General features: G+C 35.5%; 1 protein-coding gene across 5 annotated transcripts in view; it reads left to right on the top strand.

The window, feature by feature from the left end:
* Window positions 1–19694, top strand: part of RAP1GDS1 (Rap1 GTPase-GDP dissociation stimulator 1) — a 257700-nt gene that overhangs the window by 219045 nt on the left and 18961 nt on the right. For 4 of the 5 annotated variants that reach the window (XM_060299768.1, XM_030865633.2, XM_030865632.2 and 1 more), the window contains 6 exons: window positions 3900–4025; window positions 13762–13905; window positions 14687–14818; window positions 16015–16149; window positions 17515–17640; window positions 18413–18552. In XM_060299768.1, coding sequence (XP_060155751.1) covers window positions 3900–4025; window positions 13762–13905; window positions 14687–14818; window positions 16015–16149; window positions 17515–17640; window positions 18413–18552 — 803 coding nt within the window. The remainder of the gene's footprint in view (window positions 1–3899; window positions 4026–13761; window positions 13906–14686; window positions 14819–16014; window positions 16150–17514; window positions 17641–18412; window positions 18553–19694) is intronic. The other variant, XM_030865634.2, reaches the window with a different exon arrangement.

Raw genomic sequence — 19694 nt, 5'->3', positions numbered from 1 at the left:
GAAGAATCTGTCAAATGCCTAGCCTAGCAGATGACAATTAGGCCCCCAGACCATGGCACATCAATGTGAAGTTTTAGAATAATGGGGACAAAGAGAATCTTTTACAGACTTCCAGAGAGAGGGGAAAAAGTTACATAAAAAAGATGGTGAATCAGTAGACGTCAGATGTATCAAAACAACACTGATAACCAGAAGAAAATGGAATATTGTCTTCAAAAATTTGAGGAAAAATTATTTCAAATATAGAATTCTATATGCAAACCATCAGTCAAGTCTGAGGTTACAATAAGGACTTTGTCAAACATGAATGTCTCAAAATTGGTGTCCTGCATCTTTCCTGGAAGCCACTGGAAGATGTGTCCCACCAAAACAAGGGATATAAATAATAAGACTACATAGGAATCAGGAAACAAGAGATACAACAGGAAAATAGGAGTTCCTAGTATTATGGTGACATGAGAGCCCCAAATGGCCTATTTTCAAAGAGTAACCAGTCCAGATTGGGGAAATTCTTTACGAGATGAAATTGATTGAGCACCTAAAGTGAACGAGCTTATTAAGAGAAAACTAGACAACTGACAGAGTGTGGAGTTGAACTAATGTAAGTACATTGAAAACTAAGTAAATGAGAAAAAAAAATTTCCTGGGAAATAAAAGTAATTCCAGGGCAAATGAAATAGTGTATCATTGAAACACTAATTATTGAAATAACCAAAATTACAGTATAATTACAGTGAGAAGATGGAGGGTATTGTGGAGACAAGAAGAAAAGAAAGCTAGTGCTTCATCTTTCATAGTGGGAAGTCAATCAAAACTTAATATAAATACATTATTTAAAGATTTGGAGGTAAATACCAGTGAATTAGCTAAAAGAGCTTTATGTGCTTATTTTTGAAGAAGAAATGGGCAAGGGGTACTCGATTCTGCCGGTAGTGTAAGTATTAGGACTAACTCTTTAAACTCATATATAATTTTGATTAAAAAAAAAAGAAATCCCTTAGGAAATAAACCTTCTTGCTAAAGGTCTGTTAAGGATCCATGGCATTTAATCCAAATATAATGTCCAAGTCATAATTCACACTATCTTTTCTCTGTATCCACCTGCAGGATAAGTACAGGTTTTTTTCGTTAATTCCTATGTTAATCATAGTGCCTTGTTTCCTTGTGCTGGCGAATGACATGAATTACTTAGCAGCAGTGATTTGGTTTCAGTTTAATAAGTAGAAGAATAAAATATGGATTGGAAAAAAGAGTGCTAGAACTATTATTTTTTGAAAAGAATAATAGCACATAACTAGATAAATGATGTCTATTTCACCTGTGATTTTATGTTTCATTTTATTTGAAGAATTGTCTGAAACAGAAGAGTAACCACCAGCGTTAAATCATTCCTATTTAAATCAAACTAACCTCCTTTTAGGGTAAGGTGGGCTGACGTTTGTAAACTATGATTTCTGAGGGTTTAGGTAGCCTATCAGAAAAGACACTTAACCCACACTCCTTTTTTTGTGGCACTAAGGAATCCTTACAAGTCTTGGAGTGGATTCTCATCATTTTGGCATAGATGTGGTACATGTGCCAAAAGCAGTGTAACAGTAGAGTGAATCAAAACTGTATTAAGCCATATAAAATTTTATGTTTCTCCATTTTCTTTTAAAGTTGAATTTGTAATATTTTTTATTTGACATTGGCAGAGATTTACCAGAGACTAGAGAGCAGAATATCGCTCTTACATTCATTTACTTGTTCTTTCAGTCACACGTTCATGCAATCAATAAATTTCTTTTGAACACCTGCTCTCTACTGGGCACTATACTGTACACTGTATTTATGGTAGTTAAAATACTATACACTGTCCGTGCCCTCAAAGAACTTATAGTTTAGTGGGTGAGATGGAAATTTATTTTTTAAATGAATTTACAAATAAATAAGCATATAATTTTAAATTATGATAATTGCTAGTATGAGAAAGTAATTGAACAGGGTAAGGAACTAATTTAAATGACAGGCATCGACTCTAGGTGGGAAAGAGCATTTTCAGACAGTCAAAATTTCAAAATATTTATCTCCTATACACAGTACATAGAAGCTTTCTCAGGAAGCTGCTGGAGGATGCCTCCACCAAAACTAAAAATGTGAAGGTGAGAGGACATAGATAATAGAGTATCTGATACAGGAGGGAGAAGAAAGCATCCATCAAGGTGATGAAAAAGGAATTCCAGGATGTCAGCTGTGCCCCACAAACATGGAGAGCAACCAATCTAGGCTGGATTTGGTCAGAATTCTCTGAAAGAAACTTCTAGATAAATTGATAGGATATCTGATGCGCAAAAGAAACTGAGAAGAGGCTTGGAGAGAAATGGAATGGATTCTGGTTGTATTTTGGAGGTAGACTGATAGACCTTGGTTATTCTTTGGCTGTACAGTTGAGTGAGAACAAGTGAGCAGTGACCCCCAGGTTTCTGCCTGCATGGCAGATGGCTAGGTGGCATGTTCCTTCACTAGATTATGGAAGTCTGGAGGAAGAACAGATTTCAGGGGAGTATCAGAAGTCCACTTTAGACGTGGAGTTTGGATGCTAGAGAGAGATTCAAATGGAGACGTCAAATGGCCAGTTAAATAAATAGCCTGGAGTCCAGAAGAGGGCTAGAGATATGATTATATAAGCATCAACATATAGGTGCTATTTTATGCTATGGAAGAAGTTAGATTGCCTAGGGTGAGAGTAAGGCTCAAAAAGGTGAGAAGGCAAAGGATCAAGTCCCAAGGAACCACAACAGAATGTATAGAGATCTGGTGCAGGAGGAGGAGCCAGCAAGGGAGACCGCAGAATGGAGAGGTGGGCCAAACTAGTCTGAGCTGGGTTTAGGAATGCATGTGAGTTGAGAAAGGAAAGACAGTGTATGTAGACAATGCTGTCAAGAAATTTGTTTGTGAACGGGAACAGATTGGATGGTAGTGAATAAAAGTGGTGTAAAGGGAAGGTGTTTGTTTTTAATATTGCTATTTTTCTGTGAGAAATATTAAAGCACATTTAAACGGTGAGGATGAGGCTCTAGAGTGAGAGGCTGGAGATGGTGAAGAGGAAGAGGGAATGAGGAATTGGCCTTTGATAGAAAAACTTGTTAGGGGCTTCTCTGGTGGCGCAGTGGTTAAGAATCCAACTGCCAATGCATGGGACAGGGGTTCAAGCCCTGGTCCGGGAAGATCCCACATGCTGTGGAGCAACTAAGCCCGTGCGCCACAACTACTGAGCCTGCGCTCTGAAGCCCACAAGCCACAACTGTTGAGCCCACGTGCCACAGCTACTGAAGCCTGCACGCCTAGAGCCCCTGCTCTGCAACAAGAGAAGACACTGCAATGAGAAGCCCGCGCACCGTAACGAAGAGTAGCCCCCCCTCACCGCAACTAGAGAAAGCCGCACGCAGCAAGGAAGACCCAAGGCAGCCAAAAATAAATTTTAAAAATACATAAATTAGAAAGGCATGTCAAGAAGAATGCAAAAGTATACCACCGTATTGGTGTAAAGACAAGTCACCTTTAATTCATCCATGTAAAATGCAGTCTGTTATGAGTAATTTTTCTTCTTTGACTAAAAGCCTTGAAACTATGAATTTATAACAGTAATTTTACTGTTGCTATGATTACCTATATGTTATGCTAGTGAACATTTATTTTATAGCCTTGAATAAAATTGGGCCAGAACATTTTCTTTAAAGACTTAGATGTTTTTCCTCTTCAGGGGCATTTAAAAAAATGGTTTTGATTGTTCCTGTATTTGAAGAGTGTTTGTACTTATCAGTAATGGTAAAAAATGACCAAATATTGAAGGTAATAGAAAACAGTTTCTGGGCTTAATTTTGTTTGCTTACTCTAAATTTTCCTCTTGTTTTTTGCAGAGTCAAGTAAAGAACAGTTTGCCAGTACGAACATTGCTGAAGAGCTGGTAAAACTCTTCAAGAAACAAATAGACCATGATAAGAGGGAAATGGTGTTTGAGGTTCTTGCTCCATTGGCAGAAAACGGTGAGAAAATAAATGCATCTCTTGATTTTTGATCACGTAGGCTTTTTCCATTTTTTTCTAATATTATTTAATTGCCAGCTATTTAACTCAAAATTCTTTTTTTTTTATTAATGATGTGATAAGTTTTATTTGGGGTATCTCTAACTTCAGCTGCATTATCTACTGCCTAACTATATCTACATTGGCCAAAGCTACTTTCCAAGTTTCTTTGATTTTATAATCTTGGCAAAGATGGTTCTGTAGCTTACACATTCTTATACCAATCTGGAACAGGCAGCCAGTAGGCTGAACTCCACTTATGTACCCTTGCAGGGCAAAAAGGTCATAAAAGTTGGAGTACCAGGCCTACCAACAGTGTGAACACTGGTAAACTATTTCTGTCTTTGAGCAAAAAATCTTAAGGGATACACTCTAGGAATAAGAGGGAACCAGAGTAAGCAAACCATCCCATACAAATAATTTTTCAAATACAGTGTCTAGCACACAATCAAAGAGGACTAGACACATGAGGAGACAAGACATTGTAAGCAAGAATCAGCACAAAGAACAGGAAACAGCAGCAAATCTCCAGATACTGGAATTATTAGACTTTGACTCAAAACAGGTATGCTTATTATGTTCAGAGAGTTAAAAACAAGCTTAAAATTTTTAGAAGGAAACTAGAAACTATAAAAAGTGGAATGAATAGCAGATTTGAAAAAGAAGCAATTGGAAATTCCTGAATTGAAAAATACAACCAAAATTAAGAACCTAATAGGGCTTCCCTGGTGCTGCAGTGGTTGAGAGTCCACCTGGGGACATGGGTTTGTGCCCCGGTCCAGGAAGATCCCACATGCTGCGGAGCGGCTAGGCCCATGAGCCATGCCGCTGAGCCTGCACGTCTGGAGCCTGTGCTCTGCAATGGGAGAGGCCATAACAGTGAGAGGCCCGTGTACCGCAAAAAAAAAAAAAAAAAAAAATTAAGAACCTAATAGATGAGTTTAACAGCAGATTAAATATAGCTGAATTAGAGAACCAGTGAACTGGAAGATAGATTGGAAGAAAATCCAGAATGAAATATAGAGAAATAAAAGACCCAATATACATAAGAGAGAATAAGAGGTACAGAGTATAAAGTGAGAGGGTCTCATATACATTTTTTGGAGTCCTAGAAGGAGGGCAGATGGGAGGGCAGAAGTTTGAAGAAATTTTGTCAGAACCCTTACCAGAAATTATGAAAGATATCAAAGATTCAAGAAGCCCAATGAATTTAAAACATGATAAAAAGAAATACACATTTCGATACATCATATTGAAATTGCAAAAAAAAAAAGACAAAAGTTTTAAAAGTAGCCAGGAAAAATATAGATTACCTTAAAAGAGGCAAAAGTTTGACAGCTAACTTCTCGACAGTAGCAATGAAAGCCAGATGACAAATATCTTCTGTGTGCTGAAAGAAAATAAATTCAATCTAAAATTCTAAACCCAGTGAAAATACCCATCAAAACTGAAAGCAAAATGAAGATATTTTCAGGTTAGAAACTGCGAAAGTTCACCACCAATATACCCTTACTAAAGGAAATTATGAAGGATGTTTGTTAGAAAAAAGGAAAATGATTCCAAAAACAAAAGGAAACTGACTCCAGAAGGAAGGTTATAGGTACAAGGGAGGAGAAGGAAGCAAAATAACCCAGTAAATATGTGTGTAAACTCATGAACATTGAATATATAAAATAATAAAAATAATTCACTGTGAAGTTTAAAATGTATATGTGTATTATCTAAAATACACCACAGAATGAGTGTATAAATCTGGAGGGAGGTAAAAGTAGTTAAAGAGTCCCAAAACCCTTGTACTACATGGAGGAAAGTACTATTAGATTCTGGTGAATAAATGATTTCAAATTTTAAGGTGAACTAAAATAATTTTTAAAACCAGTGTGTAAATACCAAACTAATGGAAGGATTTAGGGAAAGATTTTTTTTGTTTTAATACCCCATCAATCCTAATTAACAGAAGAGCAGAGAGAAAAGGGAACATGGAATAGGGGGTAAAAATAGGGCAGAAAAAATAAGCTAGATTTATGACACAGTATTTCATTAATTACATTAAATGTATGTGGCCTGAATGCTTTAGTTAAAAGACTAATCATTAACTGATTTTTTAAAAACCAGCTTTTTTTTTAAACAAGCAACGCTTCTTAAGTATGAGGAGATTTAAAAGGTTGAGATTAAAAAGATTGGAAAAAATATACCATTCAAACCTAAAAAAGGCTGAGGTAGTCATATTAATATCAGATAAAAGAGACTTTAATATTAAAAGACTTGGTAGAGATAAAGAAGGTGACTTTATCATGATAAAAGGTCCAATTCTTGGAAGCTATAAAAATGTACATTATGTCAAAAGATATGAAGCAAAAATATTCAGAACTATGAGGTGCCCTAAATATCCACAAAAATCATTATAGAACAAACATTAAAAAATAGGAATATAGAAAATGTGGGCAACATGATTAAGAAAATTGATTTAATGGACGTATTTTGGAACACTGCACCCTGCTTCAGAGCCCTTTCTTTTCAAGTACATATGAAACATTTAAAACATGTATACTGATGGGAAAAATATCAAAGGATTGCAATCTTAGAGTATGTTCTCTGATCTAAGTGAATTACAATAGTAACTAATAATAAAAAGATAACTAGGAAATCCCCATTTGTTTAGATATTAAGAAATACACTTCAGATACCTTGGAGGTCAAAGAAGAATCATGAAGAAAATTAGAACATTTTTCTAATAATGAAAATGAGAACACTATCTCAAATCTTGTGTATTGCAGGTAAACCCATACTTAGAGGGATTTTTTTTTTTCACTGTAAATGAATAGAAAAGGAAAAAGCTAACATCAGTGAGCTCAGTATTAATCTCAGGAATTGAGAGAGGGAAAACATAAATGAAACCCAAAGAAATTACAATAGAAGGAAGGAAATACAGGAACTGAAATTAATAAAATAGAATATATGTAATGCAATATAAGCATATACTTGCCTATGTTGAGTCTGAAAAGACATCATAAAACTGGTAAATCCCTAGTAGGATTAATCAGGAAAAAAAAAGAGAGAAAGCACAAATAACCAAAATCAAGAAAACAGAGATCTCACTACAGATCTTAAAGATATTCGGAGAATGTTATGAAAATTTGATGCCAATACATTTTCAAGTATGGGTGATATAGAATAGAAAAGCTGAGTAATCTTATCTTAATTTTTTTCCAGAATAGGAAAAGCAGATATACTCACCAATATATTTTGTGAAGCTAATAAAATACCAACAAAGACAATACAAGAATAAAATTTAAAGGCCAGTCTCACCATGAGCATAGATCCAAAATTCCCATAAACTTTAGCAAACAAAATCCAATAATATATTTAAAAATTCATCATCATACCAAATTGGATTTATTCTAGAAATATAAAGTAGTTTAGTATTCCAAATGCAATCAATATAATTCGTCACATTAAAACTTAATAAAGGGGAAAAAATCATATGATCTTGTCATTCAGAAAAAGCATTTTAGAAGATTAACCATCCTTCCATGATTTTTAAAAACTCTTTGCAAACCATCACTAGAAGAGAATGAAAAGAATATATAACCAGAAGCCTATAGAAAGCATCATACTGAGTGGTATAACAAAAAGCATTTCCTTTTAAGATTGGGAATAGGAAAGGTCATCCCCATTTTTATTTCTTATTGTATTGTAGGAACTATCCAGTGCTGTAGAGTAAAAAAGAAAGAAAAGATATAGGAAAGAAAGAAATAAAACTATCATTATTCATAGATATGATTATGTATATCAAAAATATACTGGTGGTGCAGTGGTTGAGAGTCCACCTGCCGATGCAGGGGACACGGGTTCGTGCCCCAGTCCGGGAAGATCCCACATGCTGCGGAGGGGCTGGGCCCGTGAGCCATGGCCACTGAGCTTGCGCGTCCGGAGCCTGTGCTCCGCAACGGGAGAGGCCGCAACAGTGAGAGGCCCACGTACCGCAAAAAAAAAAAAAAAAAAATATATATATATAGATTAATTTTTAAAATTAGAATTTGGTTGGGTTGCCAGGCAAGACAAAGAAAAACATCTAAAAACCAAAGCATTGTATTTTTACATACCAGCAAAAACAGAAAATATATTTTTAAAAATACACTGTTTACTATAGTATAAAAAATGAAATATTTAAGGGAATTCCCTGGTGGTCCAGTGGTTAGAACTCCTTGCTTCCACTGCCAGGGACCTGGGTTTGACCCTTAGTCACGGAACTAAGATCCTGCAAGCAGTGCGGCGTGGCGAAAAAAAAAAAAAGGAATACTTAAGAATGGACTAATAAAAGATGTGTAATCTAAACAAGGTCTCTCTCCTTGTAGCCTTCTTCCTTAGCCCTTCCCTACCACTGTCTTCCTCAGGCACACCATTTACCAGAGGATTCGACTTTAATGCATGTAATAGATGTGTTTGTGTATGCTTATGTGAAATTGTATTGATATAGTTTCATGAATGTATCTGTTTATAATTTACACAAGTGACATTTTTCTATAAGTTTCCTTGTATTCTTAACTTTTGTTGCTCAACAATATGTTTTAAGAGTTATGCATAACATTCTGTTATATAAGCCTGCTTCACTTTAATTATTTATTCTATTTATTCTTAGTTGTCAACAACCCTCATATCCAGCAAATACTGGATTTCATTGTTCATTTCTTCTTTGCTAGTTGTTCGAAAGCAAGTGTTTCATTTGATTGAACTTACAAATGGAGAGATGACCCATAGTCATTATCCCAGACAGCATTCCAATTCTGCAGAAACCAATACTGACCCAGACAAAGAAATTATTGAAGCCATTGGGTAAAACACATAGATCTGTGTGCCATTTCTTTATGAAGATACCACATTTTGGATTTCTCTTTTTGGGAAATCTAGAGGTTGTGTTGCAATTTCAAGAAGAGTGTGGGACTGTATGAGACAATGACAGTCTTTTAACAGATACAGTTTTGGTGTTATTCTTTTTTTTTTTTTTTTTTTTTTTGCGGTACGTGGGCCTCTCACTGATGTGGCCTCTCCCGTTGCGGAGCACAGGCTCCGGACGCGCAGACCTAGCGGCCATGGCTCACGGGCCTATCCGCTCCATGGCATGTGGGATCTTCCCGGACCGGGGCACGAACCTGTGTCCCCTGCATTGGTAGGCAGACTCTCAACCACTGTGCCACCAGGGAAGCCCATTTTGGTGTTATTCTTTTTAAAAAAACTTTTCCAGTTTAAGCAATAAATGGTTAGAATTGTTACTTTTTAATGTCATCTTGGAAATACCATCAAATGAAATTTGAAAAAAATAAATAAATGTGCAAGGAAACTGTAGAAAGTCATCAAGAGAAATTAAAATCTAAATAAGTGCAAAGCTATATCACTTCCATAGATTGGAAACCTTGATTTTGTAATGATCTTATATCTCACCATATTGATCTGAAGACTTATGGCAGTTCTCATCAAAATCCCAAAGACCAAGAGTAGCCAAGATACTGTGAAAAAGACTAAGGTAGCAGAACTGATTTTATTGCATAACAATAATAAAACTTCATTCTGATAAAACTGTAGTATTTAAAAGACAATGTGGTATTGGTTCAAAGATGGACAAGAAGACCAGTGGAACAGGATAGCCCAGAAACAAATGGATGCATTAGTAGATGTTTATTTTACTAAGAAAAAAAGGTGTCACTGCAAAACTATATTGAAAGGACAATCTTTTTAATAAACAGTGCTGGGAATGGAAAAAAAAACTGTTGGAGACACTCATACAATCCCACTTAATACTATTTTTATTCTTTAAATTTTTTAAAATTTTTATTTATTTTTGGCTGCGTTGGGTCTTCGTTGCTGCGCATGGGTTTTCTCTAGTTGTAACGAGTGGGGGCTACTCTTCATCGTGCTGTGCGGGCTTCTCATTGTGGTGGCTTCTCTTGTTGTGGATCATGGACTGTAGGTGCGCAGGCTCAGTTGTGGCTCGTGGGCTCTAGAGCGCAGGCTCAGTAGTTGTGGCGCATGGGCTTAGTTGCTCAGCAGCACGTGGGATCCTCCCGGACCAGGGGTTGAGCCTGTGTCCCCTGCATTGGCATGCGGATTCTTAACCACTGCAGCACCAGGGAAGTACCAATACTATTTTTTAAATTTCATTTCAGATAGATTATTGACCTGAATGTAAAAGTTGAAACAAGAAAGTTTATCTTAAAATAGGAGAATATCATCACAGCCTTGGAGTACAGAAAGTTTTCTTAAGTCACAAAAAGCTGTAACTATAAAGGAAAAATTTATAAATTTTGTTATTTTAAAAGGAAAAACTTTTATTCCTCAAAGGACACCATTAAGAGTGAAAAGCATGACAGTAGATGAGAATTTATTTACAACACATGTAACCAACAGAGGGCTGATGTGTACAATATATAGAAAAACTCCCTCAAATCATTAAGAAAAATGTACAAAACCCAGTGGGAAAATGTGCAAACGATTTAAGAAGGCAAAAGATAAAATCCAAGTGGCTAATAAACACATGAAAATATGCTCAACTCATTAAAAATCAGGAACTGCAAAATAAAACCACAATAAAATACCACTGTATACTCACCGGAAAGTGATAATACCAAGTGTCGATGAAGGTGTGGAACAGTGGAAACTCATTAACTGCTGATGGGAGTGTAAATTGGTACAATTTGGAGAACAGTATCTACTGAGTTGGAGATATGCTTTCCCTGTGAGCCAACAATTCCGCTGTTAGGTGTATACCCAGAAATGGGTACATGTGCACCAGGAGCCATTACAAGAATGTTCATAACAGCATTATTTATAATAATGAATAAATGGAAACAACTCATATCCATTAACAGTAGAATAAATAAATTATGGTATATCCATATTATGGAAAAATACACAGTTTTGAAAGAATGAAGACAGCTATAACCAATAGTGTAGATGAATCTTATAATAAACATATTAAAAGGAAAAAGCCAACACTGAAAAATACATATTTTACGATTCCATTTATATGAAGTTACAAAAAAGCTAAAATTAACTATAGTTTTTAGGAATGATTATTTGGTGAAACTATAAAAGTATGGATGTGATTACCTTAAAAAGCATGGTGATTTGAAAGGGAGGGATAAGTGATAGAAAAAAGTAAAGCACAGAGGGGCTTCCAGGGTTGTTGGCAATGAATTTCTTGATCTAGGTGATAGTTACACAGTTATTTACTTAGTAATAATAATTGATTAAGAGTAACGTATATTTTATGCACTCTGCGGCATTTGTGGGCTTTTTTTCACCACTTAGAAAAGATTTTCAAATACACATTTATACACATATACTTGTACATATATATGATACATGTATGTACATATATGTACGTATATATGCAAACGGTGGTGATAAAGATAGATGTCCTTGGGCAGAATGGTATTGATCAATGTGTGCTGGGCTGTCTGCTTTGGCAGAATGCCTCATTAATCCTTTTTAATAAGGCAATTTAAGACTCCCACATATATATGTGATTACAGTTAAACTGTTGAGAGGAAAGATCTGTAAACTTTAATCCTGACACATTTTAAATCTTCTGAATGCCTTAGATCTTATTCTTTAGGAAGAAATTTATTTTTCCTCTCATTTGGTGGTTTGGCCAAATAGGAAATTTTCATTGTGACCTTCAGTCAGTTTTATGCCAGAGAATGACCTGTACCCTTCCTTGCAATATTTCAAAATAACAGTGTTTTTCTCTCTTATTTGTTTTGTCCTCCACTATTTTCACTTGTGTTTTATAACTGTGTTGTGGATTGAATGATACTTTTGAAAACTTGTTTCTGGACTAGCCTTAGCATATCATCCTTGGTTTTCCTTGTATGCAAAGGAGAGTGATTCCAACATTTAAACTGGGATTTGTATAATTCAAGGTTTTTTGTATTTTTAAGGCTTTTTCATTGTGGCTTTCAATTCTAGTCGCCACACATTTCTACTTCTGTCATTCTGTAACCAAGGAAACTCCCTACTTTCAGCATGGCACAGTGCAAGTATACCTTTTAAAAAAATATTACAGGTTGAATATTCTGTGTATTCTGAAATAATATGCTAAAGAATATCAGCGATCCTAGTGATAGAAAAAAGCCAAACTTTTACACATTAAAATTGTCTGAAAGAACAAGTCTTAAGTATGAAAACAGTCTTTCCAAATAAAAAAGTTTCTTCCAAATAAAAAACTTGAACTGCCATTGCTGTAGATATGTGCATATACAGCTTAGGGAAACTGAAGACTAAAATAAAATCCAACTAGAAAATAAAATTTAAATTAAATTTATGTGTAACAAATATATTTCTGAGGTCAGTTGATCAGCATTTATCTTAAGCAGTATCAAATATACCCAAAATATTTAAGTAGGCCAATTTAGGTTAAAACACAAAGATGAATGAGGTATATTGGGGGAGACAGATATGGATGCAAATATAAAATCTTCAACGAAGTAAGTTCTATAATGAAAGAATATTTAAGACATTAGTGGTGCAAACAATATCGATTTGATAGGCTCACAGAGTTTGCTATGAAGATAATTTTAAAAAATATAATTGGTATGTAAATTCTGTCTCTAAAATTCCTTAGTTTGTGAGTTATCCATTAGAAAACTTGAAAGTTATTTGTTTCTTTCAGCTTTTATTATGAAAATTTAAAAACCTATTCAGGGGCTTCCCTGGTGGTGCAGTGGTTAAGGATCCGCCTGCCAATGCAGGGGACACGGGTTCGAGCCCTGGTCCGGGAAGATCCCACATGCTGTGGAGCAACTAATCCCGTGCACCACAACTACTGAGCCTGCGCTCTAGAGCCCACGACCCACAACTGCTGAGCCCACGTGCCACAACTACTGAAGCCCACGCGCCTAGAACCCGTGCTCCGCAGCAAGAGAAGCTACCACAATGAGAAGCCCGTGCACCACAACGAAGAGTGGCTCCCGCTCACCACAACTAGAGAACGCCTGCACACAGCAAGGAAGACCCAACGCAGCCAAAAATAAATAAATAAATAAATTTATTTTTTTTTAAAAAAACAACCTATTCAGATGTAGAGAGATTGTAGTATAATGAACCACCATGTACCCATCACCCAAGAAAGCTTCAAATTAATGAAAACCTGAAACGCTTTTTAAAAACATGACTTTCAAGTTCAGAAAGTTACAAATTAATTAACTGCCCTAGAAAAATAACATCTGTACAAATATGAATCCAAATGTAAATACTTGGGATATACTTTGAAATTTACTAATACCTCTTTTTAGTATCTTTGTATTCAAACTCCATTAGTGAATGTGTTTTAACTTTAACAGTTATGTGTGTTTTATTTTAAACAGTGTGCAGTATTTTATAGTATTGCCTTTTAAATGTGAGCATAGTATCTAGAATAACAGTAGAATGATATTACTTACCTTCAGTGCTGAGAATCAATTTGTTTAGTTGCTGCCAGACATTGTGAAAAGTGACATATCAAATAGAAATGAAATAAAGCTTTTGTGTATTTAAGCTGCAGTGTCAGATACTCCCATTTGAAACTCAGATCTTCAGAGGTGTGTTATCTAAATCATACACTTTTTTGGTTTTTTTATAATTCTTTACATTAAATTGCTTATACCAGAATTGCTATTTCATCTCAAATTTTGGTTATTTTGTTCACATTATTCTTTAGATGCTATTAAGCTACAGCTGGTTGAAGCAGGCCTGGTAGAATGTCTACTAGAGATTGTTCAGCAGAAAGTGGATAGTGACAAAGAGGAGGATATTGCTGAGCTCAAAACCGCTTCAGATCTAATGGTTTTATTACTTCTTGGAGGTGAGTTGTAATTTATGCCAACGAAAGAACATGACTGTCAGATATTTAAAAATTTATCGTCTCTTTTATAAATACTATATTAGGCATTTTCTCATTTTCCTGTCACATTTAATCCTGTTGATTTGTTGATTTTGAAACCTTAAATACATCTTCCAGTATTTAAAGAGCTGTCATATAGAAGAGACAGCTGTGGCACCAAAGGACTAAAAGCGAGATGGCTACTTGGGACTTAGACTAGAAAAATTCTAAGCCCTTTTGTCCAGCCTCTGCTAAAAGGTTATTAGAAAAAGAGTCATTACTGGGACTTCCCTGGTGGTGCACTGGTTAAGAATCCGCCTGCCAATGCAGGGGACACGGGTTCGAGCCCTGGTCCGGGAAGATCCCACATGCCACGGAGCAACTAAGCCCATGAGCCACAACTACTGATCCTGCGCTTTGCAGCCTGTGAGCCACAACTACTGAGCCCACGTGCCACAACTGAAGCCCGTGCGCCTAGAGCCCATGCTCTGCAACAAGAAGGCACCACAATGAGAAGCCCGTGCACCACAACGAAGAGTAGTCCCCACTCACCACAACTAGAGAAAGCCCACGCACAGCAACGAAGACCCGACGCAGCCAAAAATAAATTTATAAATTTATTTAAGAAATAGAGTCATTACTTTTCCCTTTGTGAATTATAGATTGTAAAGTATCTATGTGATTTCCCAATTGGGTATTCAGTTAAGAATAGGGATATGTTACTTCTAAGTATTTTCCTCTTACCTGTTGCATTTACCTCTAGATGAATCCATGCAGAAATTATTTGAAGGAGGAAAAGGTAATGTGTTTCAAAGGGTACTGTCTTGGATTCCATCAAATAACCACCAGCTACAGCTTGCTGGAGCATTGGCAATTGCAAATTTTGCCAGAAATGGTAAGCATATGAGTTCATCCTTATTAAATCAGACCTTCTGTATTTTTAAATTTTGCTTTGCCATAACGTATACTAAACCTAAAACAGTTCAGAAGCGTGTGCAGTATCTGTGTGTAATACTACCTTAATTTTTCAGAAATCTGAAATACTAATATTGACTTTCCCAACAAATTACATATTTTATGCAATTCAACTAAGTTCTAATAGTTTAAAGGTCATGACAGTGATTATGAAGTCTTTCTTTTGAGTACTGTGTACTTCAGAGATGAATAAACTTGAGTCCCATTCTAATAAACATCTGATGTGGGAGGATATACTTTTTTGCCTGGTGATTTTATTTTGGATTTAATAATCTGAGTATTCATTATTGTGCCTCATTTATAGTGTTACACCTATAAAATCTAAGCATGGGTAATCCTCTGGTTTAAGATAGAATATTTACTTAAATAAAATTTCAGAGGCACCAGACCTCCATGTATATTTCTGAAGTCTGACACTTCTGCTATTCCCTCTAGAAACTTATACTGTGTCTAGGAAATACGAGTTATTTTTGTTTTTAATTTGATTTTATTTGAGTATTAACTTTTGTTATAGCATGTTATAATAGATGACTTATTCCATTTTTCCTTCCTTCCTTCTGGGGACCATCATTAACTCCTTAATGATGAAATTAAGACTGGCAAAATATTGATAATTATTGAAGCTAAACGGGGGGTAAATAGTAGTTCGTTATAATATTCTCTCTGCTTTATAAATGTTTCAGAAATTCTGTCTTTAAAAAATAATTTAAATATCAGCCATGATGACAAAGTGTAGAGTACTGTCACTGTAACGTTCGCAGAACACTGGCATACTTCACTATAAATGGAAACTACTGGAGGACATTTTAAGCATGTGGTTTCTACTTACTCATCTTCTGATATATTATCAGGAACTCAGCTAGAGACTTTTTTGGCCAGTTTTTTAAAATTTTGGCCAGTTTTTAAAATTTTATCTATTTTAAGAATCTTATAATCGGATTCTCAGTCAGTAAACAAACAAAAAATCTGTAAATCTGATGTAAGAAGGAGATGGAATTCATTTTATTTTCCTATAGCTCCATTTTCCCTAATGTAGATAATGGGCAGGCATCAGTTTTACAAAATATTTATAGATATTTGTAAAGAGGGAAAAAAATGTTTTTTGTTGTTATTTAGATGGAAATTGTATCCATATGGTAGACAATGGAATTGTAGAAAAACTTATGGATTTACTGGACAGACATGTAGAAGATGGAAACGTAACCGTGCAGCACGCGGCACTAAGTGCCCTCAGAAACCTAGCCATTCCAGGTAAGACTTAAGAATGGGAGCCAATGAGATTTATTCTAAAAGTCATCTATGAGATGGGGTGCTTTGAGACAGTTGTATCAGTAGCCTCTTTATTAGCTCAAATGCTTTTATCTCGTTCTCAGTGCAGTCCAATATTTTAATCTATTATTTAAATGAAATTCGTGGTTTCAGTCATAGAAACTGCTCTGAAACAACATCAAAGCCAAGGTCAATAGCTCAGAAAGCAATAGTGCCTACTGTACAGCACAGGGAACTCTACTCAATATTCTGTACTGACCTATATGGGAAAAGAATCTAAAAGAGAGTAGATATATGTATATGTACAACTGATTCACTTTTCTGTAAGCAGAAACTAACACAACATTGTAAATCAACTATACTCTAATAAAAATTAATTAAAAACAAAAAGAATGGGAGCCAACTGTGTAAGAGATAAAGATCTGTCGTTTGGGGAAGATATTTATGTGATTTGTGGACCTGCCCTGACCAAGAAAAGAAAAATAGTCTTCAGATTGCTTACATTTTTCTTACTAATAAATGGAGATCATATGTTAAAGAAGTTTTCTGAGACTATACAAGCATAATCTTCCTTTTTCAGATTATTCAAATATTCTATTACTTTTTGTGAACTCCTAGATTTTCATCATATTGTATAGTTAAGATTTTTTAAGCATCTTCAGCTGAGGTAAGATAATGGTATCAATTAACAGACTCCCTTAAAGAATGACTTTTAAGAATTCTTTTTCCCTACGAGCAGACACAATTTTTTTAAATAGCCTTAATGTGCCTTTTTGGATTACAAGCCTTTTGAAATCACATTATCACGGGAACTAATACAGGATATAGTTGAAACTATCCTTTTACTCTACTTTCTAAAGGTAAATTTCTGATTAGGTAAAATAGTATAACTATATGAAAATGCAATCTATATAAAATCAATTTGGCTCATGTAGCAGATTAATATTGTTCATTAATGTCTATAATATCTATATTAACAGTTGGGTCCAGGACAGAGGTAAAAAGAAACATTTATCAAAGTTGAGGAATTGTGCTTTTCATAAATAGGAAGGCAACATTATCAGATTTCCTTTACAAATTATTAGTTTATGATTAGATTTTAAAAGCAAGTAAGTGTGATTTTGTATGTTGTGCTCCTGTAGACAAATAGGATACTTATCCCCTAGCCCTCCCATTCCCAGTTCCATTCTTAAAATTAACAGAAAAGTAACAATGTTGTTTTTAAGTAGACAAATATAACATGGGGCCTTAAGATAATAAGACACTCAAAAAATGTATATTGAATTGAATGATTATCATCAAAAATGCTATCATTTTAATCAGTGTTTTTTTTTTCTCTCTCTCTAGTTATAAATAAAGCAAAGATGTTATCAGCTGGCGTCACAGAGGCAGTTTTGAAATTTCTTAAATCTGAAATGCCCCCAGTTCAGTTCAAACTCCTGGGAACATTAAGAATGTTAATAGATGCACAAGGTAAGAGAAATGCTTTCTCAAGGTGCATTTTTGGTATAATAGTCTTAATGTGCCTCTAGTGGAAAAAGGACCTGTTTTTAGCTTTCAGAATTATGTAATCATAAAGATAAGTAGCAAATAAAAGGCAAAAAGAGATTGGTTTTGGAACCCCCATTCATTAATTTCCATGCTTGTTATAATTGACTTTCAATGGAAATTATATTGCATTTCTCTTTATTAGTACATATAATCTGATTTTAGGTTAATTTATTAGTGGTTCTTGAGGGGTTTTTATGTTTTGGCATTTTTTATACCCTTTCTTACCTTGTAAAATTATCAAGTTGCAATACAGTGACAGTCAAAATTTTTTTAAATTTGTTTTGCAAACAGGGAGATCATTTTTCTGTTTACAGAAACAATAATGAAAACCAATCCTTGGGATGAGTTACATTTATTTACTTACTTCTAAATTCTAAACCTTCTCTATACTGATTCCTCAGAGTACTGCTAAAAATTCTTCGGTACAGTTTTCCAAAGTACTAACACACTGCCAGGCTGAGCCAAAACAGTATAAAGTTGTTTATTTTGTTTTTGTATAACAAAGTCCACAACTGAATAGAAAATCTCAGTAGTCCATCAGATACGGAATATTTGCAGTTCTTGCTTTAATAAAATTGTTGTGTTCTGTTTTCAGACCTGTAATTTTCCTTCACACTCTTACATCTTTACCAGTTACTTCAGTTGATTGCCTATCAGTGATTCATTCCTTTGTGGTTTGCCTTCTTTCCTATAGCAGAAGCTGCTGAACAACTGGGAAAGAATGTTAAATTAGTGGAGCGTTTGGTGGAATGGTGTGAAGCCAAAGATCACGCTGGTGTGATGGGGGAGTCAAACAGACTGCTCTCTGCCCTCATACGACACAGTAAATCAAAAGTAAGTCCCGGAGGAAACCGTTCATTTATTTAGGAAACAGATTAAAAGAAGATGGCAAGAGAAAAAGCTTGAAAGTAAAGGTATTCCTTGACTTGTGTAAATCTCCTTCGTATAAATAATTGACTTCACCATAGTAACTGTTCCAGCTGGTTGGCCACAGGAATGTTCCTTCCCGTCAGATGCTACCTCTTGGCATCTTTCCCTGCGGCAAAAGCAGCTGTTAACTTGGACCTTCCTACTACCTGTCTCACCTATAGCAGCCTAAAATCCCATCCATTTTCACTGACACCAGTACAGGACCAAGTATATTGTTGACAAGATGGAAAGTATGAAGAAAGCATAGCAAAATGAACTCCTGTGGTAGTCCTTTTACCTCTTCATCATAACTGCTCTGTCAGGCCCATTTGTTCATTTCACAGTCAACATTTTGGTACTTACAGTGTAAATATTATAAAATATAGTATGACTTTCGAGAATTAACGGTCCAGTGGGAGGGCAGATATAAAAACAGCATTAAAGCCACAGACTCCAATTCAGATATAACTTAGAAGACAGAGAGACCAACTGTCTGGGCATCACAGAAGGGGTCGTGTTTTAGATGTTAACTGGGAATCTCTCAGGAGGAGAGTGGGAAGAGAAAGCATAGAAAGGCCTCCAAGCAAAGACCACAGTGTGTCAGCAGCACAGAGGTCTACAACAACATAGTCCGAGAGGAAAACTGCAAGTAAAGCAGTATTGCTGGAGCAGAGTGTGTAAAGACAGTGACCAGAGAGGAAGAGAAGAGGGGATCAAAATGAATTATGTGCCAGCTTAAGGCGTATGAATTTATCCTATAGAGAATTAGGAAGCTCCCAAAGGATTTTAAGCGCCAGGGTGCTATTATTTGGTTTTCATTAGAAAGACGACTCTAGGGCTTACTAAGGGCAAGGAAAACATAGTTTTTCAAAAATATACGTGCGAGATGATAAAGGCCTGAATTAAGGTTTTGGGCTAAGCAATTTGAAGTTGCTGGTTTTGACACAAAGAAACAAGTATCATATGGTTCAACCTAATAGAAGCAGTGAGGATGGAAAAGAAGGATTTGAGAAAGATATGAGTGGCAGAATTGACAGAATTCAAAAGTGGGGTCCGAGGAGAAGGAG

Source organism: Globicephala melas, chromosome 5 (genome assembly GCF_963455315.2).
Source record: "Globicephala melas chromosome 5, mGloMel1.2, whole genome shotgun sequence".
In the NCBI taxonomy this organism is placed as follows: Eukaryota; Metazoa; Chordata; class Mammalia; order Artiodactyla; family Delphinidae; genus Globicephala; species Globicephala melas.
The sequence above is the reverse complement of the archived record's forward strand: the minus strand, read 5'-3'. Positions and strand labels throughout refer to the sequence as shown.